Source organism: Elgaria multicarinata, chromosome 1 (genome assembly GCF_023053635.1).
Source record: "Elgaria multicarinata webbii isolate HBS135686 ecotype San Diego chromosome 1, rElgMul1.1.pri, whole genome shotgun sequence".
NCBI lineage: Eukaryota > Metazoa > Chordata > Lepidosauria > Squamata > Anguidae > Elgaria > Elgaria multicarinata.
Genome location: NC_086171.1, coordinates 49,737,772 through 49,757,107, shown reverse-complemented (window position 1 = coordinate 49,757,107; position 19,336 = coordinate 49,737,772). Strand labels below are relative to the sequence as shown.

The 19,336-nt window shown below is 43.9% G+C and overlaps 1 protein-coding gene across 8 annotated transcripts in view; it reads right to left on the bottom strand.

Annotated features, from left to right (window-relative positions):
• The window catches only part of KIAA1217 (KIAA1217 ortholog), a 421,304-nt gene that overhangs the window by 36,729 nt on the left and 365,239 nt on the right, over positions 1 to 19,336 (bottom strand). For 7 of the 8 annotated variants that reach the window (XM_063127615.1, XM_063127620.1, XM_063127635.1 and 4 more), the window contains 3 exons: positions 14,584 to 15,407; positions 5,549 to 5,653; positions 4,982 to 5,031 (listed from right to left, as the gene is read on the bottom strand). In XM_063127615.1, the coding sequence (XP_062983685.1) occupies positions 4,982 to 5,031; positions 5,549 to 5,653; positions 14,584 to 15,407 (979 nt within the window). Of the gene's footprint in view, positions 1 to 4,981; positions 5,032 to 5,548; positions 5,654 to 14,583; positions 15,408 to 16,883; positions 16,906 to 19,336 lie in introns of those variants that run through there. The other variant, XM_063127666.1, reaches the window with a different exon arrangement.

Here is a 19,336-nt window from a genome sequence, read left to right as displayed (position 1 = left end):
GTTGGACTAAAACTGCAATGGTCGTACTGGTGAAGGATGATAGGAGTTGTAGTCCAACACATCTGAAGGACACCCGATTAATCCAAGTGTTGGATTAAGATTGGGGGAAGCCATGTTCAAATTCCTGCTCAGCCAGGAAGCTCACTAGGTGACTGCGATTCAATCTCTCTCTTTCTCTCAGCCTTATATACTTCAGCAGTTGTTGGAAGGATAAGACCACGAGAAGAGCCCTGCTGGATGAGACCAAGGATCCATCTAGTCCAGCATTCTGTTCACACAGTGGCCAACAAGCTGTCGACCAGGGTCCCACAAGCTCTATTGGGTTTTCTCTATTTCTTAAATAGAAAATGTGTTTTCCTCTCCTGGACAAGATGGCTGGTTCTTCATTCAGCTTGAAATGATGAACTTTGGTCAGGACATAGCCCTGGCCAAAGCTATGATTCTTCTTGAGAACATAAGAAGCACCATGCTGGATCAGACCAAGGGCCCATCTTGCCCAGCATTCTGTTCACACAGTGGCTGACCAGCTGCACATGGGATGCCCACAATCAGGACTTGAGTGCAACAGCAACTGGTATATATGGGCTTACTGTCTCTGATACTGGAATAAATGAGGAGATGGGTGGGTTGAGAAAGAACCAGTCATGCTGCCTTTAACTCCCTGGAAGAATGAAATAAATACTGACTTCATCTCAACAGCTACCCCCATTACAGAGAATTCCCTTGGTGCCCCTGAACAAGGGTCTTGGAGGGCAAATCCATGCCACCCAAATAACACACAGAGAACATGGGTGGAATTGTTCATGCAGAGGTCAGCACATGTGCTACGCTAGTCATGTTATGGCTTTAGCACAGTGTTTTCTATTTTGTTATTTATGGGAAACGGCAACTGTTTTTAATTGGCAAACACAAACACACGTCTATGTTCCTGAGCGTCAATGTATACATAATTTCCTCTGAAACTGAGAAGTATTGTTCTTAATTGCAGCCTTCCCCAACTTAACACCCTCCTGATGTGTTGGACTACAACTCCCAGCATGCCCCACCTGGGGCATGCTCTGAGTTGCAGTCCAACACATCAGGAGGGTGCCTGGCTGTTCCCCCCTTTTTTGATTTTCAAGTCAACTAGGGCTTTCAGAGGGACAGGAATGCCCTTCGCTATTTGAATGTTTGCCTTTTTATTCTGCTGGTTGGCATGGTCTGTTGCTGCGTCACTCCACTGTCTTCTTTTTCTTCTAATTACTGTTTCATCTTCTTCCTAGATTAATTACATGGGCTATCCCAGCCTATCAGGGATCACATAGCAAATGAGATGCTACTGCAACTCCACGTAGCCATTCGGATCTGGCTACATGTAGCCTTCAAAAGCAAAACCACATTGCTCTTACTCTGAATAGGCAAACACTTTCATTCCCTTTTGAAGCTGCTACTGAAAGGACAGGAGTGTTTTCTGATACTCCCACAAATATTCATTCAAAGCACACCTCCTGTTTTTTTTGGGTTGTTTTTGCTCAGCTCTACTGCCGACATAATGCTTGGGCATAGTTTGTTGTGTTCCTTAACCACAGCCTGGCCATAGCTATCCATGGTCTGGCAATCCCCCGACTTGACTACTGCAATGCATTATATGTGGGGCGTCCCCAGAAGTCTTGTTGGGAGATTCAGTTAATTCAGAAGACAGTGCTAGGCTGCTAACCGGGACTGGCCTTTACTATGTAAACCATGACTTAGCGTGTCGTGTGAACCATTCCTAACCATGGTGGCTACATAACTACGATTTAAACATGCTCACTAACCATTTGCCGCAAAGGCATTAGCAGTCTAACCATGGCTTAGTGTGTTGTCTGAACAGGCCCTATGTGTGGGAGTGTGTGTGTGTGGGGGGAGGGGGAGTATGCACAGGCTGAACCTAAAAAGGGGCAAACCTAATGCCAAGAGCTTTCCCATTTTCAAAACTCAGTCTCCTGCCCCTCATCCATTCCCCGTCATCAGCTATGAGACGGAACGTTGTGTTGCCTGTGCGAGATTACAATGGGATACCCTCAAACCCAGTTACAAAGGATGGAGGCCCTTCTTGTCTCCGTTTCGCAATCTGGGCACGAGGCTTAGCAATGTCCTCCAATGAAAGAGAAACCTAAACATAGCACAGAACGGTGATAAACAGCTTTATTTTTTGACTGCCTCACACTGCAGTTGCCTTGAAAATTTTAACTTCAATGAGATCACAGATACCAAGCGCACACAAAATTCCCCGCGTTGGTCGCCTGTTGCTCAGCTGATGAGCTTTGGAAGGAGTTTCCCATTCAGAAAGGGGAAATGAGGGCAGGCGAAACATCCTCTGTGGCAGGTCAGATGTTTCCAGCTGGCATTTGCTTGGGACGTACTTTTCAAGGGTATAAAAAGAAATAGCATCATCTTCCCAGGGGGAGGGAAACAAATAATAATAAAAAAAGGCAGGCTGGCAGACGCTCATTCCGTCATTACCTACCACACCCACCGCTCTCTGCCTGTCCCTGAAAACTTCTAACTCCAGGCAGCCCTAGGTTTAGAGACAGCACCGCAGGAAAAGAACAGCCTGAGCACAGGGCTGGGCATACAGTCATCACAACAAGCCACGAAGTAGCACTGACTGTAAAACACAATGCCTGCACACAGTGCCAGAGTTAAGGCAGCTCTTTTCGTGCTCCTGAAGGTACCTTTCCGGCGGGAAGACAGTCAAATCCCTGGTCTACAGCGAGTGAGCACCTGCCTCCTGCTGGCACATGGAACCTCTGCAATTGTCTTTCTGGGGAGTGGCATCTGCAGAAAACCCACCACCACCACCCAACCTCAAGACACTGTAAACAAGAAATGACGTGCTTTCTGAAACACTTCGAGAAATTCCAGCCTTCCCCGCAGCTCTGGAAAAGCAACCCTATGACCCACCAAAAAGCAAAAGGACAGGAAGGCTGTGGGTTTCCTGTTTATTGTTTTACATGCTCATACGCTGCACCCCCTTTCCCTCCCAGGACAGATCTGCACCAGCTGATTTTTCATGAGATCTGTCCCTGAAAGTAGAGCATAGAACAGATGGTGTAGTTTCCACCTCATCCTAGGCTTTGGGCTCCTCTAAATGAGCAGTTTATTGCACACTCATGATTGGACACTCATGGAAGTTTTCAGGTCGATTTCATGATGTCATCAACAACCAAGATGTCTCCCGCAGAATCCTTTAGAAATCCCGGGGTGCCGGGGGGGGGGGGGGGAGAACAACCTCTAAAGTGGTACTAGCCAGGAAACAGCAGGATCTTCTGCCTCTAGATGGCATTGTCTCAATAGAACTCAATGGAACTAAACAGAGGGGAAGTATTCAATTCAAACCATTTGTCGCCCCCTCTCCTGCCATAGAATGCAGCCCATAACAATTGCACCAAAGAACCAGGAAGCACAACCCCCCTGGATAAATAACACAATTATCCTTGATGTTGAGACACTCTCATCGATTAGTATAAATAAAAGCAGGAAAGGAGAGCACCAAATTGGGATGTCCTTAGCATTTTGGTAAAGATGAACAAATCTCTCCCTGATTTATCTGGGGAACTGTGTTGCATGTCCCTTTTCCTGATCACTGTTCTGCTCATGACCCTTTATTATTGGAATGTCCCTTTTAAAAGTTGCAAGATGATTTAGCACCTATATGGTAAAAAAAAATCTCACCCAGAGTCAGCATCAAGGATCAGCATGGCTGGGCAGCTGTCAAGGGCCCACACCCCAGCAGGGGCCCCACTTGCTCTTCCTCTACACCACTTGACTCTCACTATGGCAATGGTGATGGTGAGCAGGAGAAGTAGTGGATGCCCCTGCCCTCTTGCTCACTAGCTCTCTGCCTGTCAAGCAAGCCAGTGGTAGCAGTGAGAAAAAGAGGAGCAATAGCAGCAGGTGACAATGGTGGTGAGAAGGAGGGTTGCAGCCCCTTGCTCAAACTCTGATGGATACTACATCTTAGAACGTCTCTACATTAAAGACAAAACCAGCACCCTTAGCATTTCTTCTTCTTCTGGGGCCTTTCCACATTGACTACAGCTTCTTTAGATGGTGACCAAAGGTGACTGTGGCATTATGCCACAATTGAGAATCTTGTGTACATCTAGATTAGTATGTCTGGTGAGGGTGTGAGGGTGTTGGGTTGTTGTTGGGAGTTGCTGTTGGGAGTGGAGATTGGAATTGTTGTGGAGTGAGAGGAGATTAGTTGCTAGGGATTTAGGATTGGTGGAGAAATATAGAAGTGGTTGGTGAGTGGGGAGTTTGGATTAGGCAGGCTTGGAAGCATTATACTTTCATTTGAAGTTTTTAACAGTACAGTAAACGTATTATTATTTTGTTAGTTACCAATTACCACGTGTCAGCTTGGCATTATTTACCTGCCTCACAGTTATCAAACACCCACACCAGAATATACCCACAGTACATTTAAAAACAGATCCTATATTTAACCTGTTTCCCTAATAGCTAGGGAAAAGGTTTTATTAAACCCTCCCTCAGGTTTTCAAGTGGTGGTGCTTGGCCTGAGAAGAGTTTATGCGGCGGGCCTAGTATAGGTGTAACGTCGGAGAGACCACATGATTTGTAACTGAAAAGTTCCCCTCTTAGCAATGTTCCATAGAGTTAAATCGAACAGCACCATTTTGTGACCTGTGATATCGCACAATAATTTTAAATAGTGCGTTATCTCTGAACTTTTTCAAAGCAAGATTATGGGGGAAGGTGCAGGAGATATCCTGGAGGTTGATGGCAGCATGTAAAAGATCTGCAAACTTCTGTGAGTAGCCAATCATGAGCGTAATCGCTCATGTAGAGAAGCTCTTAAAGGTCAGAGCCATCAAGAAACTTTCAGAACTTTGGTGTTAAGTTCCTGATCTCCCTTCAAGCGAAAGGCGCATTTTCTCACTTTCCAAAGCACACAACTCATAACATCATAAGACAAAAAAAAAAAAAGTCTTACCTGACTTCTCAGTGTTGCTTTTACTGGAGACAGTTTTCACCATCTTCTCACTAAATGAAACAAAAATAAGAGGAAAATTATGCAAGTCTGTTGCCAGTGGAAGTCAACTATCATTAAATCAATTATCAAGGGGTTTGCTCATAATCGCAATCTAAATTACACTACAGGACCTCGTCTAGAAAACAGACTGCATTTTAATTTAATTAACTGGTAGGTTCTAGGACCTCACTTTGACAGATAGCTCTAAACATCACAAAATATTGACACACAATTAATGTAATGTCTGAAAGAAGAATACGGTTAAAGCTCCACATGTTGTGTGCAAAGTTCTCCTTGCTCACTTTCAAACCTTAAAAAAAAAGGAACTGAAAAATGAAAATATCTGGTTGTCAATTACTCTGTTCTGAGCAAAAAGTCTGACCCAAGTGAAGTCAATGACAAGAATTCCCAGCAGCATCCATGGGGTCAGGATGCTGCCCTAAGAGTTCCTGGGATATTTCCCCCCACTCTGGTGATCATTGAAATAATTACAGAGAAACAGATTCAATGAATTCTTTTTTTTTTTACCTAGAAGCATCTTTGCTATTACTTGTATTTGGCCCTTTTAAAAGCGCAGTCTGAACAAGACCAGTTAAGCTGGCAATCTGTTTCTCCATGGCTTGCATCCTCTCTCTGTAAGACAAGAGAATCGTTTGTTAAAGCCAAAGGTATTTACTTTAAAGACTTCATTCTCCCCCCTCCCCCAGGTGAATGAGGATTACGGGATAAGAACGGTATCTCCTAGGCATCCATTTGCACATACCTGGTGGCCCACATCCTGCTTTACAAACCAAAGTGCTGTACGACTACAACCACTAGGCATTACTACAGGCAAAGCTGCCTCTTTAGGATCTCTACCTGCCTGTTCATGATCTAAGGCAGGGGTTGGGTGTGTGTGTTGAACCAGATTCAATTTCAGAGAAGCTCTTGGGCGCTGCATTCCAGAAGAGAGTCAGGCCAAAGGTAAAGGGGGGGGGGCAACCAACCCTCATGGATGGTTAAATTGGTTTTCCTGCACTCTGCAGAGGGTTGGACTCGATGATCCGTGTGGTACCTTCCAACTCAACAATGCTATGATTCATCCACAAAAATCACTGGCTGACTTTGAACGAAGCCATTATCTCTAAGCCTAACCTACCTCACAGGGTTGCTGTGAGGGTAAAATGGGAGGGAGAAACCTTGAGCTCCTTGGAGAAAAAAATGGGATGTAAATGGAATGAATGAATGAACGAATCAGAGGGATCTTCTGCATGGCACCTCCCTAAAACCACTCTGGATGCTGACAGTGAAGCCTTTGCAATGTGTCTAAGCCATTACTGTTTGCTGTGGTTTGTGGTGGCTCTCCAAGGTCTTTCATGGGGGTCTTTTCCAGCTCTGCCTCCGAAGACCCTCTTACATGGGGATGCCAGGGACTGAACATGGAACTGTCTACATGCAAGGCTCATGCCTTCCTCAACCTGGTGCTCTCCAAATGTATTGGACTACAACTCCCATCATTGGCGGCCACTGCCAATGGAAGTTGTGGTCCAAAAGCATCTGGAAGGTAACACATTGGGGAAAGCTGTTAACTATGGGCTGCCGTTCCCCGCTCTTGTCTGAGCCAGTTCAAGGGGCTGATTGTGACTCTAGTGAGATCTACACCAAGCAGGATATTGCACTAAAGCAGTATGAAAGCAGTATATATTTATTTATTTATTACATTTATTTATTACATTTATATACCGCCCCATAGCCGAAGCTCTCTGGGTGGTTTACAAAAGTTAAAAACAGTGAACGTTAAAAAGTATGCAAAATTTAAAAACCATCAAAAACATAAAAACAACAGTATAAAAACAACGGTATCATCCATTTAAAAACAACAGTTCTGGGGCAGGAACCACACGACTGTTTTACAGCGGTACTGAAGTGCACAACTGTTGGGGCTTACTGACATGTACCATACCACTTTCATAGTGCTATCTCCTGCTTGGTGTACAGTAGATCTGGCCCCTCTTGGCCAGGGCAGCATATCAGTGAAAGCAGCTGAACTTTTATGAGCCGCCTTTGCGATCTTTGCATGATGTCCATCAAGCTGAGAACTGAGATTCTGGGAGAGCTAGGAGTAGAGGCCCACCTTAATTCAAACTCTCCTAATTTGTAAGGGAAGGGTGGAAACCTTTCCCGTCTTGCTTCTGCTCCGGCCAAATCAGCAGGGACGCTGTTTAAGAGCAGGACAACAGGACACTCCCCTCTTGCGTTTGCCTTCCAAGAAACCCTGGATTTGGCAAGAGAGTGGCAGAGAGGATCAAAGCAGCCACTCCGCGCCCTTGCTCGAAGCTTCTGCCAACACTGCTAGGCATCTACGCATCAAGGGAGGCATATTGCCCTAGCAAAGCGGAATAAGCCTTGGAAACTTTTCCAGATTTTCTGGGCAGACTCACGCGTTTCCAAGACTCTCTTCCTTTGCTGATTGTTACTGAAAACGAGCCTGGCAGCCTTCCTGAGCCGATTGTCTCAGAGAGGCACAACAGATACAAGCCTGTGTGTCCCCACACCCCATAGCCCGCTAACCTAGTACTCTGAGACTTCCATAGGCATTGGCTGATTTCTTCCTGGGGGTTCCTTTGACGTCTGGTGCGAAGCAAGCCTTTTCCTGTCTTCCAACTAGCCAGAGGTCATTTGGAACAGGGCATTACACATTGCTAAATCGTCTTCCACCTCTCACTCTGAAATTATTTGAGCATTGCTTGTGTGTTCTTTCCCCTTTCGCAGAGGCATCTTTTCCGTGCGCATTAAAGAGGAGACTCGTCATGCCTGGTACAGCGAGAAACTAGAATGTCAGTCATAAAATCCTTCATTCCAGTCCTGCTTCGCTAGTCAGTGTGTGCATAGATTAAATATAGACCAACGAACGTATCTTGGAGAGCGTGAGCAAGTTGGAGGTCTAGCACTCCCTCATATGCATATTATTAATGAAGTGTCCCCGTTTATTATAGATAAAAACTAAAGCCCAGTTCTGTCACATGCATACACAGAGAGACCATAGCTCAGGGATAGAGAAAAGTATTTTGCAAGCAGAAGTTCACAACAGAAATTAATAGGAATTTCGGCAGGAGGAGAGGGCATTTGAGAAATGATATCCTCCGGTAGTTGATCCAAACTTTCTTCTGAAATTTACTTCAGCTCATTCTGAATTCAGTTTGGCCTCATCCTCACATCCCAATTTTCTCTCTATTGTCCACAGGAAATTTGAAGAAAAGATCATTGTCAGGGGTTTCTCTCCAACATGGTGCTTCCATGTCTTTAAGAACACGGTGCCCAGGAACACGGTGCCCAGGGAGGGTTGTCTTCTGGGACCTTAGTGAGTGGCCTGAGAACGTCAGATAATGTAGCTTTGCTGAAGCCCAAGAGATGTGGAGCTGGTCAGCAATCTGGATTAGAGATGTGGGAGAATTTCATTCAATTCACATGCTTAAGTGAACCGACCTGTACACGCTTCCCGGATTAATAGGAGGATCAGAACACAGCTATACTTTGAATTGCACACTTCCAAAAGCGCTGCGGTGCAGTTCTTGGCTCAGAAATCGTGTGCAAAAATGTGTATGTTAGGGGAAGTTATATACAAAAATGCGTATGTTAAGAGGAAATTGCAAATGAACATAAAAGCATTTTTGTGCATTTAATAATAATAATAATAACAACAACAACAGACTGATATGAAAGTTGGATGGAATTAACTTACGACTGAACACAAGCAACACTGACATGAACCAGAAATAGACTGATTCATCCAGTCCTAATCTGGATGGAAACCAATGAGTGCTCCAGGTAAGAGCAGGATATACATATAAAAAGAGGTCTGACATCTGTGACCCCACTCAGAGATGCAGCCTAGAACATGTTGCCCCTCCCTCTAAAGTAGCTGAAATATAATGGCAGGGCAGACAGGACAGGTGATGGTTTTGTAAACAGTAATAACCACTACACTAATGTATGTTTTTATCTTACTCTTCATACCTGTGCATGAAAAAAAAAAAATCTGAACACGTAATGGCCTGGTTCCAACATAATGCTAAATTATGGTTTAGCATAGTGGAACACACCAGCAGAAGGCTTGGGCTCTTATGTGTCCCCATCTCCTCTTCTACAATCATGAAAGAGAAGATCAAAAACTTCTGCTTTCTCTTTAGAATTGGCTACAGTTACCCATGATATCCAAACTCAGGAAGCTGTGGTTTGTTGTCATTACAATTAGGTAACAAACCAAGTTACCAAACCATGATTTGATCTTGGTTTGTTTTCACGAAGCCCAAGTTCAGACATCTTCCGTTGTAAACTCTTAGAAGAGAAACAGATATGAAGCAGCGCTATATAATGTATTTGTTGTTGATCGGTACCATTTCAGTTGGCATCAGGATGGGTGTTAAATATTTAAATGATCTCACACACAATGAACCTATATACAGGAGCAGCTGACATGCTGCTTTTGTATGTATATGGAACATTTTATCTGTAATGGGAAGCATTCATACACTGCTGGCTGAAATGGGACACATCACCAACAGATGTATCACACAAGGCGTCTGCTCTTAGCCTTGAATGGTCTGACAACCTGTGGAAAAGCTACCATTAGCATCCCAGCATGGAAGTGCTTTGCAGTTGCTATACTAACCTATTACAAACCAAATTGCTTTTACTGTTTTATGAAATGAAGAGTTAAGGCTCCAGAAACTTTAGAAACGTTTCCTAAGTTAGACAATAGACAGATCTGTGGAAATGGGTCCTTTTGACACACCAAAGAGTCTTTTTAAATGCCTCCCTAGCCACAGAAAGACTAGTAGGGTCATAAGGAAGGTGGCTGTATAATTTTACTAATGCACCCAGTATTGCGTTTGATCCACAAGGTTTTATATTTAGAAGCACCAGAATGCTCTATTTATCATTGTCAATTTTGTAAGAACACACCACTCACAGCCCTAAAGTGAGCATTTATGAGCCTTACACTTAAAGGCTCTTCAGCAGCTTAAAAAGTCATTGCGGATCCGATTTCTTGGATCTGAGGTTGCAGGATTTTGTTAGAAATGGGCCAGAGCTGGCGGAGGATGCTGGTGGGGGGGGGAGTCTAATGGACAAGTAAGCAGTTATCATGTCTGTTTCTATATAAAACGCATATGTTTACAGTCCCAAAACAGTCCCTTCTAGCCCATAAAAATAATTAATGGCAATTTCCTAATAACAACATTAGAAATCTGGAATTAGCTATTAGGCAAGGAACGTGTCAGTCACCCTGATAGTCCAAGTGGGATCCGTTCAAGATTAGGTATTGATTTCCTGCTGGTCAGAAGTGGGAATTGCTGTTTCCATAGAATCCATATATCAAGCCTGTTTCCATAGAATCAGGTGATACAGGGTAGCCAATCCCATACCCCTGTCTGCTATAAAGCTCCCAGATCTGCTCATCTCCCACAGTTTGGGCAACTTGGGAGAAGTCATCATGCTTTAAGCTGTTGTGCAATCACGTCCCTGTTTTCCCATCTACCTCAGGCACCTCTCAGTGGCAGAGCACAGACTTTGAATACTTGCCGCTTCTTGTACCTGAGTGCCTGACAGCAGTAAACGGCGAAAGAAAAAATAAACCAAAGAAAGCTAGAAATAAAGAAAAATGGGTTTGAAGTAAAATATCTGAAGCATGCTAGCTTCTTAATATTATGTCAGGTAGTCAGAACTATTTCTTTTCTGCTGACAAGCCCAAAGCCCCTCTACCTCACACTTCAGTGATTCTTACTTTCACTACATATAGTGTGTGAAGGAAGCATTATTTCCACACACACGCCAACACACAAACTAACCAGTCAGGTGTAACCGACACTGAAACAGATGTGTGTCACTGTTACTCCACTTTTCTTTAAGGGTTGAATCAAACAGTTTCTTCAACTTTGAGAACCCAAGGACATATTTCTGCCCTCACATAAAATTATTTAGACAGGCATTGTATCGATCAGACCAGCTCCAAAACAAAACACAATTCTAGTCGGGGCTCAGGTGTTGCACATCGTTCAAAGTGCAAGAAGGGCTGTTCTTCAGGGCAGAGTTCTGCAAACTACTAAAACAGATAAGCCAATAGAATTCCTTTTCATGGTTGTAAATCCCCATTTAATACTGTAGGTCCAAAATGTCATAACACTTTCCTTATGAATGGATGATGATGGCAGCAACAACAACAACATGTTGCTGGATGGAGTGCTCCCTATTCGGGGTTCGAGCCATTCCATCTCCTCCCATGGTCACTGAACATGCTCAATCCTCATTGGCCTGTTCTGGGGCCTTCCTCCAAGTATCCCACCCACAATTTATTTTATGTCAAGCCTAGTAGTGGCTCTCCTTTGCTTGTGGGTAGCACTCTTTTGGCTACATAAGAAAGGACACTCACAACCTGACATGGGAAAAAGCGGGGAGGGGTGATTATTACTAATAACATGCCCTTCCTGTTTGTGAAAGAAAATAAATACACAACAGCCAGGTTATGCTTAATTATGGCTTATTGTACAGCATACATGAGGCATAAGTTCAGTTGCTTTCCTGCCCCCCTTCCTCCTTTATGTGCATGGGTAAGAGAACAAAAGCTTCTGCTAAAAAAGAAAGAAAAGAAAAAAGCTTTTGCCTGCTTCTTTAGAACTAGCCACAGTTCCCTGTGATGTCCAAACTGGGGAACTGTGGTTTGTTCCAAAATAAATAAATAAATAAATAAATAAATTTAGGCTATCAAACCATGATTTGGTTCCTGCTAACTTTAACTAACCACAGTTCTCAGAGTCCAGTTGCCAAAGAGAACTGTGGTTTGTTCTAAAGAGAAAGTGGCAGCTTTCAGTTCCCTCGCACACACGAAGGAGGAAGTGGGTGGGCATAAACCTCGTGCTGGCTCATTTCTGAAACGGTCTCATTCCTTGCTACCTGACTTTGTTCCATCAATGTCATGCAAAACACCACCAATGAGAGATGACCACCTGCATCATATGGGGGAGGGTATACATTTAGGAGCCAAACTTCATGAACCCATTTTATTGCCTAACTGATTTATAATGATACTGTCAAATGTAATTCTGAATCAACTGGAAATGAACCCACTCTTACCCATTTGGGGCTTTTAAAACAATGTTTTATATCTGGTTTTATGAAAACACAATAAAAATATTTATAAACTAACGCCCCACCCCCACCCCAACCATAGTTTAGCATTTTGTCCAAACTGGGCCACTATCTGTGTCTCTTACCAGCCAGTGGTTAACAATGCACTCTCCAGCCAGGTAATAGAATCTTCTTTATTATAATTTATTCACTTCCCTTCTTGATTTCCCAGTTAATCAATAACCTCTTCTCATGCAGGCAGATATGAACAGGGCCTTTTGTAACTCCAGTGAGAATATATGTGTGTGTGTGTGTGTGTGTGTGTTTTTAAAGGAATATGCTAGGTAACTATTTGTATGTGTGTATCTGTATGTCAGATATATATATTCTATTACTTAAAACATCCCCTTTCCCCAAAACAGTCCTGTTGATTTCTCAATGAGCATATAAAAGGAAAAGTGCTATATTCCTACACAAATTCAAATTTTACAGCAGATAGCGCAACCAATCCCTTCAATTTCTGAACACCAAATGAGAAGGAAAATAAAGACGACAAAAATTCTAATTTCAGAATGTAAATCTGCACAGTGGTGAAATATTTTCGTGATGAACACCAGAAACATACTGCTTGTTTTTATGTCATTAGTTTTAGTCTTATGTCAAAAATAAATAACCCAGTTAATCATCATCTTCTCACCAAGTAACTGGAATTTATAATAGTAAGCAGTGGAGGCTGCCTGGCTCCGACATCAGTGGGGCAGTGAATCTGCTCCAGGTTTCAGTCAGACCCAGTCAGCTTTGCACCTTGGGGAGCGGCTTTAGAGTTTGGATTTGCTCTGAAACCTAGAGTGGATTCACCGCACCACTGACATTGGAGCCACCAGCCTCCACTGATAGTAAGGAAATACCTGGATCATTCTATTACAACACAATACATTTCTATAAATAAAGTGTCCTCTTTTTGGTTCCAGTTCTTTCCATATGAATAAAGATTTGCAGGTTTTATCATTATCTAAGAAAGGCCACAACCCAGTGCTCTATAACCTGCATATTTAATACTGCAGAAGATAATGCACACAGATTAGAGAAGTATCTTTTCAATATCCCATATGTCAGGACCAAACTACATGTGACACTAAATGCGTCATTAGCAATTACATCAGTTGTTGTTTTTTAAATTTATTAGCAGGCATGGAAGGGGCTGATTTTCACTGGGACCTCAGGGCACTACCCCAATCCCAATCCGCACTGTCTCCATGCTCCCACTAACCTTAATTTTTTTAAAAAAAAAATAAAAATAACGGTATGTAAGCAGCATGTCTAATAATGGCTAGTAACTGGGCTTTCTCAGTAGTGGCACCAACCCTCTGGAATGTTCTCCTAGATGTGGTCCAAGAGACTTAAACTGACAAACTTTAGATGCCTCTTGAAGACACCTCAGTTTACTCAGGCTTTACCTGATGAATAATTGCATTATTCTGTTTTAAGGTTTCTGCAATGTCGTTAAGGTATTTATTACCTTCTATTGTTCTTATATCATCTTTTATATCACATTTTATCTATTTCTTATGAAAACCACTTAGAGATCTTATTTATTTATTTATTTATTTATTGCATTTATATTCCGCCTTCCCCCCCCCCCAAGGAACCCAAGGCGGCGCACAAAATCCTCCTCTCCATTTTATCCTCACATCAACAACCCTGTGAGGTAGGTTGGGCTGAGAGTCTGTGACTGGCCCCAAGTCACCCAGTGAGCTTCCATGGCCGAGTGGGGACTAGAACCCAGATCTCCCGACTCCTAGTCTGACACTTTAGCCACTACACCACACTATCAAGCACTTTGTTTAAATAAATAAAGAGAGGTGTGCCCCCACCCCAGGCATAAGGCTAATAGCAGTGTGGCTGGGGATTTTTATTGGGATTGTGGCTGGAGAGTAAGGGTTAAACCTGTGTTTCTCACATGCTGCAGTACCAATAAAAACGAGGTCCCTCCACCCCCATGCCTGCTTCTAAGTCTTTTAAACACACACACACACACACACACACACACAGAGAGAGAGAGAGAGAGAGAGAGAGAGAGAGAGAGATGTAGTTGTTAATGACACATTTATATCATATGTAATTTGAACATTTGGCCCAATGTGACAAGGACCAAGGACACCTACAGTAGATCTGAAAACGGTGAATACACCACTACAAGTCTAGAAAGAACAAAAGCAGAGAGATCACACCCATAGAAAGTGTCCCTACAAAATGGGAACAGAATGGGTCCCTTCCTCCATGGGAAGGGCTCCGTTTCCCACTTAGGTCTTCTGAGGCCTTCAGACCAGACCAAAAGGCTGCATAAGAGAAGGGCTTTGGGTAGACCCAATCTTACCAAATCCAAGCACGCTCTCTTGAGTTGTCAACATGATAGACACTTATCCGGACCAGACCCATATAGTCTTGCTCTGCCTTACCTGGTCTCATTCTCTTTGGGTATCACCGCTGTCCCATAACCAAAAGACTTCTTGTCAGGTATCGCTGGGACTACCTCAGCCATGCCAGGTAAACCCATGGCAGCATTTCGTGCTTTGGCTTCCACATACACAGGAGTCCCTGGGTCCTTCTTGAGCGATTGGCGGCCAGGAGATGACCTGTCAAGGTGGATGGTGTGAGGGCCTCCCACTTGGGCATTATGATGGGTGTGAATGTCTATCATCCGCACGTCGGCCACTCTGTGAGGAGAGGCAGGAGGTGTTTTGGAACCCAGTGTCGGCAAGTGGCTGTCGGGGTATTTCCTGGATTTTTGCCGGTACAGCGATTGCTCCATCATTTCAGGTGGCATGGGAGGATTACAGTAAGTGCTTGAAGACCTCATTGTGCTACGTTGGTAGGCAATGACGTGGTCAGGTACGTCGAGAGGGTGTCCAGCATGAGAGCCCGCAATGCTCATCCGGCCCTCGTGATACAAGTAGGGGTCGGCATACAGCCCTTCGTTACGGAAAAGAGTGAGGGTTTTGTTACTCATGTCCTCATCAGGCTTCACGTCCCTTCGTTCCAAGATGGCACTGGGGCTCGGTGAGATGGATCTGGAAGCCGGCATGCCCGAAAGCCTGTCTCTGGGAATGGTCGCATTGCCGGGGCCGCTGACGGGCCTGACGTTGCCGTAGGGGATCCTAGACGGGGAAGGGGGCATGGAGTGGGGCACCGGCGTAGCAGGCGGAGAGGTCGGAAGAGCGTGAGGCGGAGGATGTGCCGCAGAGCCTGGCCGAGAAGCATTTGGGAAGATTTCTCTCTGCATCTGCAATATAAAGAAATCCGCGTAAGAGGCGCCATTCTGGGTTAGTCTAGGCAGAGCAGCAGTGATACAAAATTGTTATTATTATTATTATTTTAAAAAAGACAGTCATTCTCTGTAGCAAGGATGGTGAACCTCTTTCAGCCTCAGAGCCGACTTCCATTTTGCGGCACTCTCGGGGGCCACATTCCAGTCCCAGGCAGGGCCAAAGGGTCGGGGACACACACACACACACACACCATACTAGCATATTTGAGCTTAAAGTTCATAAAGCTTAATTACTGCCAGTAGCTAAGCTTTAGCAGAGGCATTTCTACCTTTTAGAATGGGGAAAATGACTTCACAAAAGCCAGGGAGACACCCAATGATTGGTGGTTGGAGGAAAGAGGCTGAGACCAATTGGGGAACCCCAGAAGACGAGCCTAGGAGGGTCGGACGTTCTGTACCCTGAAGACAGGGAAATAGGTGCCAAGTTAATGGGGTGACCATATGGAAAGGAGGACAGGGTTCCTGTATCTTTAACAGTTGCATAGAAAAGGGAATTTCAGCAGGTGTCATTGGTATGCATGCAGCACCTAGGGAAATTTCCTCTTCATCACAACAGTTAAACCTGCAGGAGCCCTGCCCTCTTTTGTATCTGGTCCCTCTAGTATAGCTGTTGTACTGAAGAGAGAATTTCACCAGGTGCTGCATGCATACAAATGACACCTGGTGAAATTCCCTTTTTTATACAACTGTTAGAGATACAGGAGCCCTGTCCTCCTTTCCATATGGTCACCCTAAGTTACAACAATCTTGAAGATTCTTCCAAAGGCAAGCGATCTTTATTTATATATCTCCACAGAAATGTACTTTTATACCTACATCATTTGGATTTCAGAAACGTATTTCAAAAATCCTGTAGCTACATTATTTGCATTCCACAAAGCAAAAAATACACACGCCAAGTTACTTTTCACACCCTGAAGAGAGCACCATTTGTTACTGTTTTAAAAGACAAGACAGACACAAAGGGGGTTTGTGTGAACTGTGCCACTTCATAGATACAGAACTGAAATGCAGACAAATGAAATTAACAGTGAATTCAAGACGTCGTAGAAAAATCCGTATTTGGAATATGACTTCACAAGAAGAGTCCCATTAAAATGTGGGTCAGCTGCATCTAGACACGTGTTGAAGATGTGAGCTCATATCAGGTCAATTTTCCCCAGTGAATCCTTCCAAGCCACGTGATCACGATAAAGTTTAGATTGGTAAAATATCATGCTTCGTCGTAGGGAATAGAGAGAAGGAAGTTTGCTGCCCTATTGCTCCAGGATAGCAGTCATCTCCAAACCAAGATGGTTGGTTTACACCCATTTATCTGGTGTTTCACCCAGATTCAAATCAGCTTAGCTCTAATTCATGCACTATTTCAGAGTTGAATCATCATGATACACACGTCTCTTAGAGGTGCTGGATATTGGATGGTGGCCCTACCTGGAAAACAATCTTTCTGTGATGTTAACATGGAGAGAGGATGTTTCCCACTGAGCAGCGATCACAAGGAACTCTGCTACCAAAATAGAGGATTGCGTTCTCCCCCTTCTCCAGCCACAAGTTTATTTTCATCATTTTTGTCAATTCCCATGCCAGAGTATACAGACGGAGGGGTCTTATTACACCCCTCTCCACAGCTGGAGTTTATGAAGGACTCGTCTTGTGACCAGAGGTCAAAGGGAGAGTTTGTAGCCTTAGGCGCCAGAGAAAGGAAAGACAAACTGCCTAGCAATTACAAAAATAAGTAGGAAATAAGGTGTGGCAGGAGGTATAAGACATGAAAACGAAAAACAAGCAAGCCTTACGTGAACAGGTCCATGGCTTAGGATCTTTCCACACATTATGCAGTGTAAAGCTACTTGGCCACTGCAAGTTTACACTATAAGGAAGCACAGCCAACCCTGGATTCCTAAAAAGTATATGCATACTTTAAATTTGTTCACACTTTAAATTTGCAAAGTGTATCATTGAAGCATCCTGGGTCTACTCCCCCCCACCCCCCGCCCACCCAAAGGTAATTTGGGAGTCAGCCTTATAGTATTATCAGAAACCCTAACAAAACAAAACCCTGGAGGACACCATCCACCAATATGAACTTGACCAGGCTTGAAGATCAGCCACAGATGTTCTGCTCGTAGGCTTGCCGGTATGATGGGTTAGGTTAGCTGTCACAAGAGACAGGGCCATCTTAGTGGTGGTCCCACATTTATAGAATTCCTCCCAAAGGAAGTACATTTGGAGTACATTAGGGGGCCATAGGATAGCTCAGGTTCCTGGATCCAAGGTCAGTGACAGCGCTCCGACCTTGGGCTCAGGAGTCCAAGCTGGCCTCCCTCTCTCCCTCACAACCAGTGTGGAAAGAGCCACATCAGCAACCTCATGAGAGGAGGGAAAGGGAGGAGTTTTGTGGGAGGGGAGAGGAGGGGAATGGGGAAACAGGGACATGAGCTATTCCCAAGCCTCCTTCTCTTCCCCTCTGCAGAGTCTTAGCTAGATGAGCAAAACTGCCCATCTAGCAAAAATGCAGAGGGTGAGAAGCATGGAGCAAAGATCACCTCTGCACTCTTCCCGCTCTGTATAGGAAGCTCTGAATTCGGAGGCTGATGGGCATCTGGATAGGTTGGAATCTTCCAAGAGTTTTTTTTAAAAAAATCAATCTACTCTTTATTAAAATTATGAGATGGGTTTTTAATGTTATTTCTCTCTGCTTTTATGGTACTCTGCTTTTCATTGGCCTAACTGAAAGAGCGTTATGCTGCTTCTTTTAGTTAAATGCTTATTTATATATTGATTTAAAATGTTTTATGACATTAACACTAAGCCATCTCAAGAAAACATTTGTTTTCAAAATTGACATATGCATTCTTAAATAAATCCATGAATAAATACTCACTCTAAGTGCTGACACAAGTTGACAATGACATCAGTGACAAATTGCATGAGTGAATACATTGTGATCATGTGGGGGCATCTCCCAGAAGGATCTATAGTTGCCAACTTCTCTAGCTGTGGGAGAATTTGGTCGCTGACCGAAACTTGATAAACCAAAAAATGTACCACCGTGACCAATTCAATCAGGTCAATACATCTGATGGAGTAACAAGTGTGTTAGACTTTAGGAATTCTCTATCACTGGTGCTGCAATGGAAAACACGGCTACTTTTCTGGATTCATGCAAGTCAAATTTCCAGCAAGACAGTGACTTCTGGGTAGCAAATAAGGAATAACCCACCTGTAGATCACCATGCTTGATGCATTGCACTGTGTGTCCATGTGCTGTGCACCTGCTATGAAGTTGTGGCCAAGTTTGTCTTCACACTCTATATATAACACACAGAGTAGTATGTGTATGTTATTGTAACATGTAACATTGTCTCAGACTTTTGTCTTGAATCAAATGGCACTTTCCAGGTAATCAATAAATCTGCAATAAATTATGTATGGTATGGAGAATGTGGATAGGGAGACATTTTTTCCCCTCTCTCAAAATACTAGAACCCGGGGTCATCCCATGAAACTAATTGGTGGGAGATTCAGGACAAATAAAAGGAAGTACTTCTTCATACAGCGCATAGTTAAATTACGGAACTCACTACCACAAGATGTAGTGATGGCCACCCATTTGGATGGCTTTAAAAAAGGGTTGGATAAATTCCTGGAGGAGAAGGCTATCAATGGCTACTAGCCCTGAAGGTTGTGTGCTATCTCCAGTATTCGAGGCAATAAGCCTGTGTGCACTAGTTGCTGGGGAACATGGGCGGGAGGATGCTGTTGCACCATGTCCTGCTTGTTCATTCCTGGCCAATGGCTGGTTGACCACTGTGTGAACAGAGTGCTGGACTAGATGGACCCTTGGTCTGATCCAGCATGGCAGTTCTTATCCCAAATTCTTT